This window comes from Pleurodeles waltl, chromosome 11, assembly GCF_031143425.1.
Source record: "Pleurodeles waltl isolate 20211129_DDA chromosome 11, aPleWal1.hap1.20221129, whole genome shotgun sequence".
In the NCBI taxonomy this organism is placed as follows: Eukaryota; Metazoa; Chordata; class Amphibia; order Caudata; family Salamandridae; genus Pleurodeles; species Pleurodeles waltl.
Genome location: NC_090450.1, coordinates 205154785 through 205173740, shown reverse-complemented (window position 1 = coordinate 205173740; position 18956 = coordinate 205154785). Strand labels below are relative to the sequence as shown.

Genomic DNA, 18956 nt, shown 5'->3' with positions numbered 1-18956 from the left:
AAATGTCTTAGATTGATTTTCATTAACTATTTTGTGATTATTTTTTTTAGTCATATTGCTTCTATGCTATCGAGTCAGGATCTTAAGATAGTGGTTGGAGCCCTTCAAATGGCAGAGATTTTAATGCAGAAGCTGCCTGACATTTTTAGTGTTTACTTCAGAAGAGAAGGTAATTGACGACTTACTACACCAGTTTTAATAGAAGTATGGATTAGCTTTGGTCATTTGATGTGTCTTATTAAAAATGGCTTGAAATGTACAAGTGCATCGTAAATTACGGTACTATCCCAGAATGAATATTATCGTTCGAAGCATAGTTTGTATGTCAAATTGATTACAATGTCTCTCTCCTTTCCCAGAAAATATTTTTTATCTATTTTGTACTGTAAGTACTGAATTTGTCAAAACATAGGTATAAATGTTTGAGGAAAAACATTTTGAGGGTTGAGCCCGCATTAGCATGCGCTAGCACATGCGTATCACTTGCAAGATGCTGTTGTAGTTAGAAGAGGGCTTTGAGCCCACCTGTCGGTCACCATTTGTTAGCTTGCGTGACACCTTTACAGCCTCGTAATTCATCCACTTAAGGCCTGGCATAATTTCCTGTCATGTCCAAGGAGCAGGGACCCAAGCACTGATTGATTTAAATTAATTAGTGACCATCCTCCGTTCCGGATTTGGTTGAGGTACTATTTCTTTCACACCCCATCCTCCAGCCTGCTGCTCCCTTATTAACTTTTTTTTTTGCAGTTTTATGTAATAGGAATCCGATCCCAAGGTATTAGAATGCTTTACTTGAGCACCAGTTACCTTACACAAGGACTCATTTATTTCTGGTAGGCAATGGGAGATTGTGATCTGCTCCGAATCACAGGATGCTGAACCAACGCAGAGATTTGAACCTGGTTCCCCAGCTCAGAGGTCGGCAGGTCAGGCAGTTGTGCCACATCCCCCCTCCATTCCTAGACATTTGGAGGAGTTGAGGGAGCCTGCCCCCCTCCCCCAAATCAATGCATGAGGAGAGCGGATTTATTCTCTCTGACACGCTCTAACTCTGTCGCCTTTCTCTCTCTCTTCATGTTTCTTGAACTCAACCGCTTCTGTCTCTTTCTCCCTCCTTGTTTGTCTCTCTACATATTTCTCCCCTTCCCTCACTCCCTTTATCCAAGGAGTATCACCCAGAAAGATCCGGATTTGCAGACAGGCCACTCTGGTTTTCACCTTGTTTCCATCTTTTCTTTGTAGCGCCTCATGGTGCTTCTCATCCCGTGCTGTACCCTTGGAAGCTTTCTTGGCTGTCAGCGCAGTGACCCTATTTCTTAGGGAACAAGGCAGTGGCTGTGAGGTGCCTGTGTTTGGGAATGTTACCACCAGCTGCAGTGTGGTGCACAGTTTCTTACACATAGAAACCTACTCCTAGTGGGAACTACAAATCCCATCCTGGCCAGTATAGGCTGATGGTATTTTATGAGTCAACTTTACAACAAAGAGCAGCTAACAGCATGCTTACCCGAAGAACAATCTGTACTCTAAGTGCTATGACGGCTGTTCGTGTCTTCACAATATCCAAAATCTACTTTTAGTACAACTCCAGAGCGATTACAGCAGGGAGCTGCCTGGGTTCTTGCTCTTCCGAGTGTGCTTGCACATCCCATTGTGTGACCTCTGATCTCCTATGCACTAGGACCGGAAGATATCGTCCTCAGGCTTCATGACCACTTTATAGCACTCTGGCGACCCTGAAGGTACTTCAAGCACACAGTGGATGGTCCACTCCAGTCCCCTTTCGAGGGGTACATTTGGAATGTCACAATCAGTTCTTTCAATTCATGCTGTTTAATTTTATACCTTTGTCATTAGGCTTTTTTTTCTTTCAATTCATGCTGGTTAATTTTATTAACAGGATTTGATTCTTTCAATTCATGCTGGTTAATTTTGTTAACAGGCTTTTGTTTCTTTTAGTTCATGCTGTTTAAGTTTTTTAACAGGCTTTTGGTTTTTCTGATTCATGCTGGTAATTTTCTTAACAGGAATATGCCACACTCCAGTCTACCTCACTCCAGTCAATAATAATCTACCCCACTACAATCTGCCCGCTCCAGTCCAAAACAATCTGCCTCTTTCCACTCAAAAGCAATCTGGCTCACTGCTAACTAAAACAATTTGCCTGACTCTAATCCAAAACAATCTGCCCACTGCATGTTAAAACAGTCGGCCATACTTAAATCTGCCCCACACCAGTCCAGCACATTTCGGAAACTATGGTTTAACACATAATTGTGCCCCACACCCATATCCATCCAATTCCAATCTTACCCACTCCAATCCTCGCCAGTCCACCCCACTCAATTCAGTTGACCCCAGTCAACTCACATTCCCCACACTCCAGTCTGCCCCACTCCAGTCTGAAACAATCTCCCACTCCAATCTGCCTTACTCTAGTCCAAAACAATCCGCCCCACTCCAGACTGCCTCATTCCAATCCAAAACAGTCTGCCCCAATCCACTCCAATTCAACCCACTCTTATCCAACCTCCCACTCTGTTATGTCCCCCCCCCACCCCACTCTGTTCCATCCCCCATTCTGCCCCCAATCTAGCCCACCCAATTTCAGTCCAGCCCAATCCGGGCAACCACAGTACAATCCAACCAGCTGTAATCCAGTTTACTCCAATCCACCCCACTCTAGCCCAATCCAGTTTTCTCCACCCTAGTTCAGTCCACCCCTCCCCTAGCACTCCAGTTCAATCCATCCACCGTTTCCAATCTAATCCAGACCACTTCACCACACTCCAATCCACTCCAATCCAGCCCACTCTACCCTAATTCCTATCCACCCAACTCTACTCTAATCCACTAGACTACCTCAATCCAAACCACTCCACCCTATTCCACCCCACTCCACTCTACACAAGTGGTGGCTCCAGACCAATAGAACTGGTGGGTTGAACATTTAAGGCACTGCAATAAAACCAGCAGTGCCCTTAGGCTTAAAGCTATCAGTCACAGTTTGTTTTAAACAATGTTTATAATAAGCCACGATTGAGCGCTATGGAGTTGAGGGTGAAGTCACTGCAAGTTTTCCACAATGTCTGGCTGTAGGTTAAAATACATTTAAAAGAATAGCAAAAAGATTCACTTACATTCTGCCCTCTGTGCTCCTCTACCTCTTGTCGTCAGTGGTTCCAGCAGCACAGGCACCCAAAGCCTCAGCCAACGTCCCTCTTCCAATCAAGACCCTGCTGTGATGCTGCACCGGCAGCATGACAGAAGCACCAGGATTGGCTGGGGCAGACTGGCTCCATGCTCACTGAGACGCTAGGAGCCTGTGCTTGCTCTCCACCCGGCTAAGGCAGCACAGGCACCCAAAGCTTCACCCAACGTCCCTCTTCCAATCAAGACCTTGCTGTCATGCTGCACCGGCAGCATGACCGAAGCACCAGGATTGGCTGGGGCTGACTGGCTCCACGCTCACTGGGACGCTAGGAGCCAGTGCTTGCTCTCCACCCGGCTAAGACAGCACTTTAAACCACTCCATCTAGGATAGCCGGATGGAGAGGTTTAAAGTACTCATGTCAAGCTTGCCTTTGCAAGACGGCCGGCCAAAGTGACGTGCACTCTGAGCACCACTCCCCTGCTGCAAGTCAGCAGCAGTGGCTACGCCCTCAAACACGGATTGGCTGGGGAAAGGGAAAAATAAAATGGTAATAAATTCAGTTTATTACCATCTTATTTTTCACCTTTGCGACGCTGGCAGCAGGGGTGCAACGCTCCTCTGCCCTAATAGAGAGGCCATTGCTGCTCTACACTGCTCCACTCTGGCACTCTACCACTGAACTCTATTCCATTTTACTCACCTCTACGGCACTTTACATCCCCTACTCCACTCTACTCCAACAAATTTACTCTACAAAACTACTTCCCCTCCCCAACTCCAGTTTGACACTCCATACTACTTGCTTTTAGCCATGCGTAGCTGTATATAGGCAAAACCTATTGGCTTTAACAATGCTTGTATAATTTTGCAGTTGAGCTGGGTTTGCTGTGTGATCATTGAGCTCCTTTACCAAATCTGTCAACAGAGAAAGTCATAAAAAGTTCAACTGAGCAGCTACTGTGATGACCGAAGTCTGCAGAGGGATAAAAATGGTGTGAAAAGAAGTCAAGGTTAGAATTAGAACAAAGTGAGAGAATTTCAATTTTGAGGGCCTACAAGAGGGAAAGAAGGGCAGGATTGAACACTTGTGAGACAAGGAATGACAAGGCAGAGTTTAGAGAGCATCAGTTATGGTCAGGAGTGTAAATTCTGATGATTGATTAAAAGGTAAAAATTTGGGGTGATCCTACAGAAAGGGTAAATATCCAGCAGGCATGTATAAATTGAAGAGATGCAGATAGTAGTTGAAGAATCAAAGATGGTGCCCATATTTCTGGCATTATTAATAGGAGAGATTGATATGGGGAAAGAAAAAAGCATGTATGACTGCTGGAAAGAAAATATCTTGCCTTCTTAAGAATAAAATATGAGAGTTAAAGGTGAAAGTATATCAAAGCTCAGGTAGAGTAGATAATTGGATCAAGTCCATCAGGAGGAAGTAATATTAAATACATATTTCATTTTATGATTACATTAAATTATCCCACAATGATTCAAATAATCCTTATTTTTATTCATCAAGTATAGCTTTAATCTTATAGAAACTTCTAGTTGCAGATTCCTTACCTTAGAATTTTCCCCCAGGTGTCAGACTGGATCCGGAATTCTTTTCTTCGAGCAGTACCCTTCTGTGTTGTTAGGTGGCATTGTTCGACTCATTGGCATCATAGTCTCCGTGATGACGTTGGGACTAGTACATATATGCCACCTCAGCGCAGTACCGTCCGTTCTTTTCTTTCCGCACTACATGCTGATCCAGAGAGAGCTACTCTAGGTCAATTTTTGGGTGACTTCGACACTCTTGTCAATTGTTTTTTAGTGATGTTTTTGGTGTATCGATGTTGTCTTCGAAGACCTGCTTCAAACCTTGCGAGGACTGTCACCGCATAATGTCGGCGACGGATCTGCATCGTGTCTGTGGTGCCTGGGGCACAACCACCACCCGAAATAGTGCTCTGAGTGTTAGACCATGCACCCGAAGGCCTTAAGGGAGCGGTCCCTCAAGCTTATGGCGGCCCGGCGCTCAACTTTGCATCGATCTTGCTCGAGAGGATGGTCTTGAACATTCGCAGAACCACCACCACTCGTCCTCGAAGTCTTCAGGTCAAGGTAATAAGTCAAAGAAATCTCTTCACCTTTGACTTCAGCCTGCCACTCGGCTGATGCGACGCCGGAGGAGCATCGATGCTCTAGGCCTCCGTCCTCGAAGCCTGCTTTTGGGTCTGCTCCGTGCCTCCCTGAGTTTTAGGGGACAGGGGCGACCCCCTGCCCAATTAAAGGAATTCTGTGAGGCCATGCACCTCACTTTTGGGAAGTCTGTCCCTGCTACGGTGCCTTTGGGCGCAAGGGGTTAGGTTGGAGGGCCTTCAGTTTCCGTGCCGGTGACTCCGGCCACCGAAGTCCCCTGCGGATTCGCTCTCGGATCCGTAGCGATGCTGGACGTACCATCGGGACCTTCCCCAGCGCCTGTTTGAATGTTGATGCTCCCAAAGTCGGTGGTGCCCACTATCGACGTCAACTCGATCCTGCAGACTCTGATTCAGAGCAGTGTCAGCGGATGCCGCCTCCTAAAATGGGGCCTATTCACCACAGGTTGTATTCTGACCCTTATTCTTATGGGTTTGAATTGGGGGAAGGATTGGAGGGGTCCCTGGACCCTTATGAATACCAGGATGATCCTAACATGGACTGGGCACAGGAGTTGAGCGAGGCCAGTGGCCTGGATACCTCTCCAGACGTTGGCATGCTGTCTCCGCTTATCGTGGCTACGACGGAGGGAGTTACTTATTCCATGGTGGTCAGTAGGGTGGTTGAGGTCCTCTGCCTTGAGCTGCATGCTGTTCAGGTCAAGTTTAATCGCCTGGCGGAGGTTCTTCAACCAGGAGTTTTCACCTCGGAGACTCTTCCATTCAGTGAAGCCCTCACCAATGTCCTTTTGGGTACTTGGTCCAGATCCAACACAGGGGCTCCTGTGAACAGGACAATCACACGCCGCCATCAGCCCATCCAAAACGACCCTAAATTACTATCGCAACACCCCACACCTGAGAGCCTTTTTATCCAGGCAACCTCATCCTCTGACTCATTCCCTTCCACACCTCTGGATAGGGAATCAAAAAAGGCTGGAACAATTTGGGAAGCAGATGTTTTCTTCCTCTGGTCTATCGGTGCGGTCAGTGAACACCCCATGCCTTTTGGGCCGTTACACAAACACTGTGGGATTTGGTCGCTCAAGTCTTGTCGCAGATATTGGAGGAGGCCAGTGCTATCATCTCCAAAGCTGTTACTGATAGGAGAGATGTGGCAAAGTTAACTAACCGATGTGGGCTGGACGTAACCAACTCCCTGGGTACACCGATTCACTGTGGGATACAGTCACACAGGTCTCAGAGGAGGCCTGGGCCGTCATCCCTTAAGCTGTTGCTGATGTGAGGGATAGGGCTAAGTTCACAATTAATTGTGGACTGGACAAGACTGACTCTCTGGGTAGATTGGTTGCATCAACTGTGGTTTTGAGGCACCATGCCTGGTTACGAACATCTGGTTTCTCAGGGCATGTTCAACAGACCCTTAAGGACATGCTGTAAGGAAATGCCTCCTTGGCATGGCTACCCCCTGACTTTTCACCGTTTTCTGATGACAGTTATGATTGAAAGTGTGCTGGGACTCTGCTAACCATCCCCAGCACCAGTGTTCTTTCCCTAAACTGTACCTTTGCTTCCACAATTGGCACAGCCCTGGCACCCAGATAAGTCCCTTGTTAATGGTACCCCTGGTACCAAGGGCCCTGATGCCAGGGAAGGTCTCTAAGGGCTGCAGCATGTATTATGCCACCCTGGGGACCCCTCACTCAGCACATGCACACTGCCTCACAGCTTGTGTGTGTTGGTGGGGAGAAAAAGAGTGCCATGCCAACCTTACACTGCCTATGGCATAGATAAGTCACCCCTGTAGCAGGCCTTACAGCCCTAGGGCAGGGTGCACTATACCACAGGTGAAGGCATATGTGCATGAGCACTATGCCCCTACAGTGTCTAAGCAAAACCTTAGACATTGTAAGTGCAAGGCAGCCATAAAGAGTATATGGTCTGGGAGTTTGTCAAATACGAACTCCACAGTTCCATAATGGCTACACTGAAATCTGGGAAGTTTAGTATCAAACTTCTCAGTACAATAAATGCACAGTGATGCCAGTGTGAGATTTATTGTAAAAATGCACCCAGAGGGCATCTTAGAGATGCCCCCTGAATACCAGTCCGATTCCTAGTGCTAGGCTGACCAGTTTCTGCCAGCTTGCCACAACCAGATGAGTTTCTGGCCACATGGGGAGAGTGCCTTTGTCACTCTGTGGCCAGGAACAAAGCCTGTATTGAGTGGAGGTGCTTTTCACCTCCCCCCTGCAGGAACTGTAACACCTGGCGCTGAGCCTCAAAGGCTCATACCTTTTGTTACACCACCCCAGGGCATCCCAGCTAGTGGAGATGCCCGCCCCTCCATCCACTGCCCACACTTTTGGCAGCAAGGCTGGAGGAGATAATGAGAAAAACAAGGAGGAGCCACCTACCAGTCAGGACAGCCCCTAAGCTGTCCTGAGCTGAGGTGACCCCTGCCTTGAGAAATCCTCCATATTGAGTTTGAAGGATTCCCGCAATAGGATTAGGGATGTGCCCCCCTCCCCTCATGGAGGAGGCACAAAGAGGGTGTAGTCACCCTCCAGGACTGTAGCCATCGGCCACTGCCCTCCTGACCTACACACACCCCTAAATGTAGTATTTAGGGGTGACCCAGAACCCAGGAAATCAGATTCCTGCAACCTGAAACAAGGACTGCTGACCTGAAAGCCCTCCAGACTCAAAGAAAACTGCACAGCGACGCATCTGATAAGGACCAGCGACCTCTGAAACCTCAGAGGACTGCCCTGAAATCCGAAGGACCAAGAAACTCCAGAGAACAGCAGCACTGTTCACCTACAGCAACATTTTTCAACTTTCTATCAACTTTTAAAGACTTCACTCTTCCCGCCAGAAGCGTGAGACTTCACCCTCTGCACCCGACGCCCCCGGCTCGAGCTCCAGAAAGCCAACACTACAGGGAGGACTCCCAGGCAACTTCGACCTCATGAGTAGCCCGAGGCAACCACCATGGACCCCCACATCGACGCATTCAGAGAATATAGAGGCTCCCCCTGACCTCAGCTGCCAGTAACAAGGAACCCGACGCTTGGACCAAACACTGCACCCACAGTCCTCAGGACCAGAAGGAACCGAACTCCAGTACAGGAGTGACCTTCAGGCGACCCTCTACCTAGCCCAGCCGGTGGCTGTCCCGAGAAGCCCCCCTGTGCCCTGCCTGCACCGCTAGAGTGACCCCCGGGTCCCTCCATTGATTCCTATACCAAACCAGACACCTGCTTTGCACACTGCACCCGGCCGCCCCTGTGCCGCTGAGGGTGTGTTTTGTGTGCCTACTTGTGTCGTCCGTCCCCCCCCGTGCTCTACAAAACCCCCTTGGACTGCCCTCCGAAGACCCAGGTACTTACCTGTTCGCAGACTGGAACCGGAGCACCCCTGTTCTCCATAGGCGCCTATGTGTTTTGGGCCCTCCTGTGACCGCTGCACCTGACCGGCCCTGTGTTGCTGGTGCGGTGACTTTGGGGTTGCCTTGAACCCCCAACTGTGGGCTGCCTATGCCCAGGAACTTGAACTTTTAAGTGCTTTACTTACCTGAAAAACTAACCAATACTTACCTCCCCCAGGAACTGATAATTTTGCACTGTCCACTTTTAAAATAGCTTATTGCCATTTTAACTAAAACGTGTATGTTATTGCTCTAATTCAAAGTTCCTAACTTAACTGTGTGGAGTACCTTGCATTTTATGTATTTACTTCAAATCTTAAACTTGTGGTTCTAAAATAAATTAAAAAAAGATATTGTTCTATACAAAAACAATTGGCCCAAATAACATAGGCGCCTATGGAGCACAGGGGTGCTCCGGTTCCAGTCTGCAAGCCAGTAAGTACCTGCGTCCTCGGAGACCAGATCAGGGGGGTTTTGTAGAGCACTGTGGGGGGGACACACATAGGCACACAAAACACACCCTCAGCGGCATGGGGGCGACTGGGTGCAGTGTGCAAAGTAGGTGTCTGGTTTTGTGTTGAAGGCAATGGAGGTACCTGGGGGTCACTCTGGAGATGGCGGCAGGGCACAAGGGGGACTTCTCGGGCCAGCCACCGATTGGGCTGGGATGGGGGCTGCCTGCTGGTCACGCCTGCACTGATAGGTGGTTCCTCTAGGTCCTGGGTGCTGCGGGTGCAGTGCTTTGTCCAGGCATCGGGTTCCTATGTTACCAGGCAGCGGTCTGGGGGAGCCTCTGTATCCTCACTGCAGGTGTCGCTGTGGGGGTGCAAGGAGGATGACTCAGGGTGTCCACGTCATTGGAGTCGCCTGGGGTTCCTCTCTGCGGTGTTGGTTCCTCTGAACACGAGCCGGGGCGTTGGGTGCAGAGTGTGAAGACTCACCCTTGCGGAGTGAGGTGGGAGTCTCTTTAAAGTTGGTTTCTTTGTTGCAGTTTTTGGACAGAGCTGCTGTCCTCTGGAGGTTCTTGGTCCTTTAGGTGCAGGTCAGTCCTCTGAGTCAGGCTGGTAGGGCTGGGGCCAAATCAGTTGTCGTCTCCGTCGTCTCTGCAAGGCTTTCAGGTCAGCAGTCCTTCAGGGTGCAGGAATCTGATTTCCTGGGTTCAGGGTCTCCCCTAAATACCCAGTGTAGGGGTGTGTTTAGGTCTGGGGGACAGTAGTAAATGGCTACTGTCCTTGAGGGTGTCTACACCCTCTTTGTGCTCCCTCCCTGAGGGGAGGGAGCCACATCCCTATTCTTATTGGGGGAATCCTCCAAAACAAGATGGAGGATTTCTTATGGCAGGGGTATCCTCAGCTCAGGACACCTTAGGGACTGTACTGACTGGTGGGTGGTGACTCCTTGTTTTTCTCATTATCTTCTCCGGACTTGCCACCAAAAGTGGGGGCTGTTTTCGGAGGGGCAGGAATCTCCACCAGCTGGAGTGCCCCGGGGTGCTGTAACACCAGGGTTTGAGCCTTTGACGCTCACCACCAGGTGTTACAGTTCCTGCAGTGGGAGGAGAGAAGCACCTCCACCCAGTGCAGGCTTTGTTCCTGGCCACAGAGTGACAGTCACTCACCCCATGTGGCCAGTAACCTGTCTGGATGTGGCAGGCTGGCAGGAACTGGTCAGCCTAACACTAGGAATTGGGCTGGTTTACAGGGGGCATCTCTAAGATGCCCTCTGTGTGCATTTTTCAATAAATCCCACACTGGCATCAGTGTAGATTTATTGTGCTGAGAAGTTTGATACCAAACTTCCCAGTATTCAGTGTAGGCAATTTGGAAATGTGGAGTTCGTATTTGACAGACTCCCAGACCATGTTCTCTTTATGGCTACACTGCACTTACAATGTCTAGACGCTGTAGGGGCATAGTGCTCATGCAACTATGCTCTCACCTGTGGTATAGTGCACCCTGCCTTACGGCTGTAAGGTCTGCTAGAAGGGTGGCTTACCTATGCCTCAGGCAGTGGGTTGTGGGCATGGCACCCTGAGGGGAGTGCCATCGACTTGGTCTTTTTCTCTCCACCAGCACACACAAGCTGTGAGGCAGTGCATGTGCTGAGTGAGGGGTCCCCAGGGTGGCATAATACATGCTGCGGCTCTTAGAGACCTACCCTGGCCAAAGGGCCCTTTGTATTTACAAGTGACTTATCTGTGTGCCAGGGTTGTACCAATTGTGGAGACAAAGGTACAGATTTAGGGAAAGAACACTGGTGCTGGGGCCTGGTTAGCAGGGTTCCAGCACATTTTTCATAACTAGTATCAACAAAAGGCAAAAAGATATGGGGTAACCATGCCATGAGAGGCATTTTCCTACACTGACTCTGAGGCTGCTGGGCCTCATGGCCTCCTGCATCTTGCTTGTGACACATGCCAGATGTCATATGCAGGCTCTGCATTGGGACCTGAAGTTCCAGTGGGCGCAGCATCAGGGAAATCTCTTCGACATGGTCCAGATCTCGGTGGGGGACTGTGAAAGACCTGCAGTGGTGGCTTTCGAATCAGCATTGGGTCAACAACAGATCCCTCTCCCTTCCCCAACCAGATCTATCCATAGTGACGAACGAGTCATTTCTGGGATGGGGTGGCCACACCGGAGAGGCGGAGATCAGAGGCCTCTGGTCTCTGACATAGTCTGGCTGCATATCAGTCTTTTGGAGCTCCGGGTGATGAGGTTTGTGCTGAAAGCATTTCTTCCCTCTCTGAGGGAAAGTGGTGCAAGTGTTTTCAATGACAACACTACTGCCATGTGGTATTGCAAAAACACGGTGGAGTAGGGTCCTGGACCCTTTGTCAGGAGGCACTGCACATCTGGTCATGTCTGGCACATCAGGACATCACCCTGGTGGTTCAACAACTGGCAGGCTCTCTGAACACCAGAGCAGACAAAGTCAGCCGTCGATGCATAGCCAATCTCGAATGGCGTTACCATCCTGAGGTGGCGCAAGGTCTCTTTCAGCAGTGGGGAGAGCCTTGGTTAGATCTGTACGCCTCTGCAGAGAACATGCAATGTCAGCTGTTTTGTGTGTTGGAATTTCCAGGGCTGTCCTCGCTCGGAGATGCTTTTTGTTTTGAGTGGGACTCCGGCTTCCTTTACTCCTTTCCGCCTGTATCACTTCTGTTCAGAGTTCTCTAGAAGATCAAGAATGACCGGGCCAAGTAGTCTTGGTGGCTCCGGACTGGGCACGGAGAGTATGGTATCCAGAGCTACTGAGCATGGCTGCCGATTCTCCACTCAGACTGCCCCTTTGGGAGGATCTTCTGTCGCAGCAGCAGGGGACGGTTCTCCACCCGAACCTGTCCAATATCCGCCTTCATGCATGGAGATTGAGTGGCAGCAGTTGATGGCTTTTGAACTTTCACCCAAGTCTGTGATGTAATCTTGGCAGCTAGGCGTCCATTCACCAAAACGGTAGACGCCTGTCGTTGGCATACATTTGTGGCATGGTGTACCAACATATCTGTTGATCCCCTTTCTGCTCCTCTTTGTGAGATTCTTTTGTTCATTCTTTCTTTGGCCCAGCAGGGCTCAGCTTTGGGCACCCTCAAAGGCTATTTATCTTAGGTTGCCTGATCAGCCTTCACTCTTTAAGAATCCTATTGTTTGTAGATTCCTTAAGGGCCTCACCCATGTGTTTCCTCCCACTCCGTTTATCATGCCTCAGTGGGACCTCAATCTTGTCCTTACTTAATGTGTGCTCCCTTTGAGCCGATGCACAATTGTCCATTAGAGCTCTTTACTTTCAAAACTGTTTCAAAACTGTCTTGTTGCCTTCACTTCTGCTTGCAGAGTGAGTGAGCTTCAGGCTCTATCCTCTAAGCCCCCATTTTTGTCTGTGCACCCTGACAACGTGGTGTTATGCACTAAGGCTTCCTTCCTTTCCAAAGTAGTCACACCTTTTCATGTAGGCCAGTCCACCACTTTGCCTACCTCTTATGCACCTCCACATCCTTCTCATGGGGAGGAGAGAGACTCCACCGCCTGGATCCAAAAGGAGTGTTGGCGTTCCATCTCAATCGTACTGAAGATTTCCGGGTGGACGATCAACTCTGTGTTGGATATGTGGGTGCAAAGAAAGAGAAGACAGTGCAGAAACGTTCCATTTCGTGATGGGTCCTCCTTTGTATCAAGATGTGCTACGCTTTGGCAAAGAAGCAGCCCCTGAGGTCTTGCACGCTCATTCCACCAGAGCAAGTGCTACTTCCACAGTGTTAGAACGTGGAGTCCTTTCCTGGATTTCTGCTAAGCAGCATTGTGGGCATTCCTGCACATGTTTACTAAACATTACTGCCTGGACAGTCAGGTCTGTTGGGAAGGCTACTTTGGTCATTCGGGCTTGCAGGACTTTCTAGTATGATCGTGGTTCGCAGCCCACCTCCAAGGATGGCATTGCTTGGGTATCTATTCTAAGGTAAGGAATCTGCAACTAGAAGTCTATATCAGATGTACAAGTTACTTACCTTTGGTAAGGAGATATCTGGTAAAGACATTCTAGTTGCAGATTCCTTACCAATCCACCCTTCCTCCCCACTTGCAAACATATCTGTAAGGGAAGATTGTTTCAGTTCTACTCTGAAAGTTAAAATTGTGGCCACTTCACCGCATCATCTGGGGGAGGGTGGTTGCCTGGAATGCATCCTTACACAATAGGGGTTCAATTTTCCACTGTTCCCCATTGCAGTGTGCTGGACTGGGCTCCCTTTTTTTTTTTTTTTTTTTTTTTTTAATCTTTACACCTTACACTGATTTAGAAGTATCTTGCTTCCAGTGGAACTTTGAGGCAAGTGTTTATATTTGTACAACGGGTACTCGTGGAAGGCGCATTACATAACAATTTTTTGATTACCTGGTGATGACAGATGACAGATGCCATTTGCTAGGAAATCATCACTGAGCCATATGATCCCCAGGCTGCACCATAACAATTTCACAGCCCTATTCCTTACATCTGTTAGGTTTAGTCATAACTTTGTGTTCGAGGTATGTGTGGCTGTAGATACACATGCTTTACATTCTCCTGTCATCTAGTGTTGGCCCAGATGCGTGCAAGTTGTTTTTGTTCAGCAAAGTCTTTCGAGTCACAAGGCAGAGTGACTCCTTGTAGGAAAGTGACACTTTCTAGTGTGGTTGCTCTCACTTTTTACTCACTGGTACTGATGATGTTGATTGGTAGTGCATGTGGTCTCTGCTAACCAGGCCCCAAGCCAGTCCTTTAAACAAGGCAAATGTTCAGTTGTAACCCAGTTGGCATGGACACTAGCACCCCTTTATGTCCGTAGTAAGTGTTACCTGGTTGCCCAAGGCATGAGTACTAACCAGGATCCCAGACTGCTGCAGCATGTATTATGCCACTGTAAAGAGCCCGCACACAAACTGCATGCAGACTGCCATGCAGGATGGGTGAAATTGTTCAAACCATTCTGAAAATATGACATGGCATGCTCATTCTGTCATACCATGTACACTACATGTACTATATGTAAAGTCACCCCTAAGGCAGGGTGCACTACATTACATATGAGGGCACATCTACATGAGCAGATGTGTCCCTGTAAATCCTAGTTCCATTGCTGGACATTGCAAGTGATCAGGAAACCATGTACTGGGCACTGGTTACTCAGCTACATGATGGCTTCACTGAAAAGAACGTGTTTGCTATCAAACACATTGTCTTAATTAATATATACTGATACCAGCATTGGATTTATGAAGCCATACTCCCAGAGGGCACCTTAGTGTTGCTCCATGTATCCCTCCTAGTCACGTGAGTGTGTTAGCTGAATGATGTAGTCCAGCCTGCCTCCACATACAAGTTTCTGACCCCCTGCATCAATGCCTGCCCGGCAGAAGGTGATCTCACCCCTCAAAGGATGGCTAATGAATCTAGCATATCAAGGCCAGAGGCTTCAAAGCCTCTGCCGCATTTGATATGCGACCCTGGCTTCCCCTCAGACCTGGGAAACACCACCCCTGACCTGAGGCCCATTTGGCACCAGAGCGGGCAGGAAATTAGATATTCAGAAGGTGTGTCACATTACAGGCGAGGCACACCCCTAAGGTGGGCCTCATGAAACGGACAGTTAAAGAAGGGGTTCACCATCATGGTTTTCATGAAACCAGGAAGTCTGGGCCAGGAATATGCCCATTGTCCCTAAGGTGTCCTGAGCTGAGGGGACCCCTGTCTTGAGAAATCCTCCATCTTGAGTTTGGAGGATTCCCCCAATAGGATTGGTGGTGACTCCACAACCGGTCTCGAGACCTTCCTCTCGAACAAGACCGTGGGCGCTGCGGAGACACTCAGAGCATGACTTTGGGTCGTGATGGTGCTCCAGGCACCAAAGACGCATGCTGTGCGGATCGGTCACTGACTTCTTTCAGTCACAGGGCTTGAATCCGGTCTTGCGGGACATCCTCTGATGCATCCACAAACTCTTCAAAAGAATGCGATAAAAGTGTTGACGTAGTAAAAAAAAAAAAAAAATGGCTGAGGAAGCTCTCTCCGGATCGGCGCGGAAAGAAAAGAACTGACTTCAGCGCCTGGGGTGGCGCCAATATACGACCGCAAAGTCTTCATGGCGAACATGACTCCTGCGGAGTCGACCAATGCCAACTGACGACATGCTGAGGTACTGCTCGAAGTAAAATCTCCAGATCCAGTCTGACGCCTGGGGAAATTAAAAGGTAAGGAATCTCCAACTAGAAGTCTCTATCACATTAATAAATACATGTATCAAGCTAACAGCAGAAGGACAATGCTCTAAGTATTGTTTTAGTACTTTGCCCCTTCTCCAAGGAATACAACAATCTGGTTTCACCAGAACTTTATCGAAAGGCAGAGTAAGGTTGGCAACACAATTTCTGTGTTTTGAAAAGTATGTCAACTTATACTTAACCATAGTTTAGTTTCCCAGTTGTTCTCTGTTGGCAAGAAGCTTAGTAGAAATTACAGGAAATGGGCCTTCAGAACCACTATTCTGATCTTTGCAATCCTAGCAAATAAAGTTACCAATTCAGTTACTATAACAAATCAAGATAGAAAGAACATCTGTGAGGAAAGGTGGAGGGAGTGTTTAATGCGGCCATTGTTTTGCTCACAATAGTACTGCAAAGTGGGCAGTCTTGGCAAGGGTTTAACATGCCTTTCAAACTCAAAGTCCATCCTAGACTTATGAAGAAAATGCAGGAACCAATAACTTACAAAATAGAGCAATTAACGAGGTGGTCTAAGTAAAACATTATAATGTGCTGAGCACAGCTGTAGGAAGTTGGCTCTGTATATACTATTCAAAGTAAGAAATAGTGTGCACAAAGTCCAAGGGTTCCCCTTAGAGGTAAGGTAGTGACAAAAGTAGATAATTCTAATGCTTTATTTTGTGGTAGTGTGGTCGATTAGTAGGCTTATCAGAGGGTAATGTTAAGCATTTGTTGTACACACACAGGCAATAAATGAGGAACACACACTCAGACTTACTCCAGGCCAATAGGTTTTTATATTGAAAAATATATTTTCTTAGTTTATTTTAAGAACCACAGGTTCAAGATTTACAGTTAATACGTTAAATGTAAGGTACTTCACTTAGATACTTTAGACACTTGGAATGAAAGCAATATCACTTAGTCTTTGTACAAAATGGCAATAAGCTATTTTCAAAGTGGACACAGTGCAAAAATCAACAGTTCCTGGGGGAGGTAAGTAAAGGTTAGTTTTGGAGGTAAGTAAAACACAAGTCTCAAGTTTGGGGCATAGGCAGCCCACCGGTGGGGGTTTAAGGCAACCCCAAAGTTACCACACCAGCAGCTCAGGGCCGGTCAGGTGCAGAGGTCAAAGGGGTGCCCAAAACACATAGGCGCCTATGGGAGACAGGGGTGCTCCGGTTCCAGTCTGCGTCTTCGGGGGCAGACCAGGGGGGTATTGTAGAGCACTGGGGGAGGACACAAGTAGGCACACAAAACACACCCTCAGCGGCACAGGGGCTGCCGGGTGTAGTGTGCAAAGCAGGTGTCTGGTTTTGTATAGGTTTCAATGGAGGGACCCCGGGGTCACTCTAGCGGTGCAGGGGATTCTCGGAACAGCCACCACCTGGGAAAGGCAGAGGGTTGCCTTGGGGTCACTCCTGCGTCGAAGTTCGGTTCCTTCAGGTCCTGGGGGCTGCGTGTGCAGTGTTGGTTCCAGGCATCGGGTCCCTTGTTACAGGCAGTCGCGGTCAGGTGGAGCCTCTGGATTCTCTCTGCAGGCGTCACTGTGGGGGCTCATGGGGGTCATCTCTGGTTACTCACGGGCTTGCAGTCGCCGGGGAGTCCTCCCTGAGTTGTTGGTTTTCTGCAGGTCGAGCCGGGGGCGTCGGGTGCAGAGTGTAGTCTCACACTTCCGGCGGGAAACGTGAAGTCCTTGGAAGTTGCTTCTTTGTTGCAAAGATGTAGCTGGTTTCGAACAGGGCCACTGCTCACAGGAGTTTCTTGGTCCTGTAGTCCAGGGCAGTCCTCTGAGGCTTCAGAGGTCGCTGGTCCCTGTCGGATGCGCCGCTGGAGCAGGTTTTCGAAGTTGGAGACAGGCCGGTAGGGCTGGGCCCAAGCAGTGGTCGTTGTCCGTTGTCTCTGCAGGCCTGTAGGTCAGCAGTCCTTCTTAGTTCAGGTTGCAGGAACATGATTTCCTGGGTTCTGGGGTGCCCCTAAATACTAGATTTAGTGGTGTGTTTAGGTCTGGGAGGGCAGTAGCCAATGGCTACTGTCCTGGAGGGTGGATACACCCTCTTTGTGCCTCCTCCCTTTGGGGAGGGTGGCACATCCCTAATCCTATTGGGGGAATCCTCCAAAACTAAGTTGGAGGATTTCTAAAGGCAGGGGGTCACCTCAGCTCAGGGCACCTTAGGGGCTGTCCTGACTGGTGGGTGGCTCCTCCTTATTTTTCTAATGATCTCCTCCAGCCGCCAAAAAGTGGGGCCAGTGGCCGGATGGGCGGGCATCTCCACTAGCTGAGATGCCCTGGGGTGCTGTAACAAAGTGGGGTAAGCCTTTGAGGCTTACCACCAAGTGTTACAGTTCCTGCACGGGGAGGTGTGAAGCACCTTCACCCAGTGCATGCTTTGTTCCTGGCCACAGATTGACAAAGGCACTCTCCCCATGTGGCCAGCAACTCGTCTGGTTGTGGCAGGCTGGCAGACACTGGTCAGCCCCACACTAGAAGTCAGATTGGTATTCAGGGGGCATCTCTAAGATGCCCTCTGGGTGAATGTTACAATAAACCCCACACTGGCATCAGTGTGCGTTTATTGTGCTGAGAAGTTGGATACCAAACTTCCCAGATTTCAGTGTAGCCATTATGGAACTGTGGAGTTCGTGTTTGACAAACTCCCAGACCCTATACTCTTAAGGCTACCCTGCACTTACAATGTCTAACGTTTTGCCTAGACACGGTAGGGGCATAGTGCTTATGCACATATGCCCTCACCTGTGGTATAGTACACCCTGTCTTAGGGCTGTAAGGCCTTCTAGAGGGGTGACTTAGCTAACCCACAGGCAGTGTGAGGTTGGCATGGCACTCTGAGGGGAGTGCCATGTCAACTTAGTCTTTTTCTCCCCACCAGCACACACCAGCAGTGAGGTAGTGTGCATGTGCTGAGTGAGGGGTCCCCAGGGCTAAGACATGCTGCAGCCCTTAGAGACCTTCCCTGGCATCAGGGCCCTTGGTACCAGGGGCACCAGTTACAAGGGACTTATCTGAGTGCCAACGCTGTGCCAATTTTGGAAGCAAAGGTACAGTTTAGGGAAAGAACACTGGTGCGGGGCCTGCTTAGCAGGGTCCCAGCACACTTTCCATCAAAACCTAGCATCAGCAAAGACAAAAAGTCAGGGGGTAGCCATGCCAAGGAGGCATTTCCTTACAACAAGGCAATGTTTAATCAGATTAGAAATGTATTGTGAGTTTTTAAAAAGTTAGATTATGTGGGCTACTTTTTCAGGAAATGTTTGTTTGAGAAAGCCAGAATAGCCAAGAGCACAACCTTTATCAGAAATATTGCTTATCAGTTGACTTTTAGAGTAAGACCCTTTCTCTTCAAAGGCGTTTTCCCTCGCTGACTGTAAGTGGTGAAGCAAGGTGGTGATATAAGTAAGGTAGTGAAACGGAAAGGGGAGTGAAAGTGCATTTAAGATGTAGGCCACATAAATGCTACCCCTAC

At 48.8% G+C, this 18956-nt stretch overlaps 1 protein-coding gene across 13 annotated transcripts in view; it reads left to right on the top strand.

Annotated features, from left to right (window-relative positions):
• TRIP12 (thyroid hormone receptor interactor 12) overlaps positions 1 to 18956 on the top strand; it is a 1145873-nt gene that overhangs the window by 675726 nt on the left and 451191 nt on the right. For all 13 annotated transcript variants that reach the window (XM_069213427.1, XM_069213421.1, XM_069213434.1 and 10 more), the window contains one exon: positions 51 to 169. In XM_069213427.1, coding sequence (XP_069069528.1) covers positions 51 to 169 — 119 coding nt within the window. The remainder of the gene's footprint in view (positions 1 to 50; positions 170 to 18956) is intronic.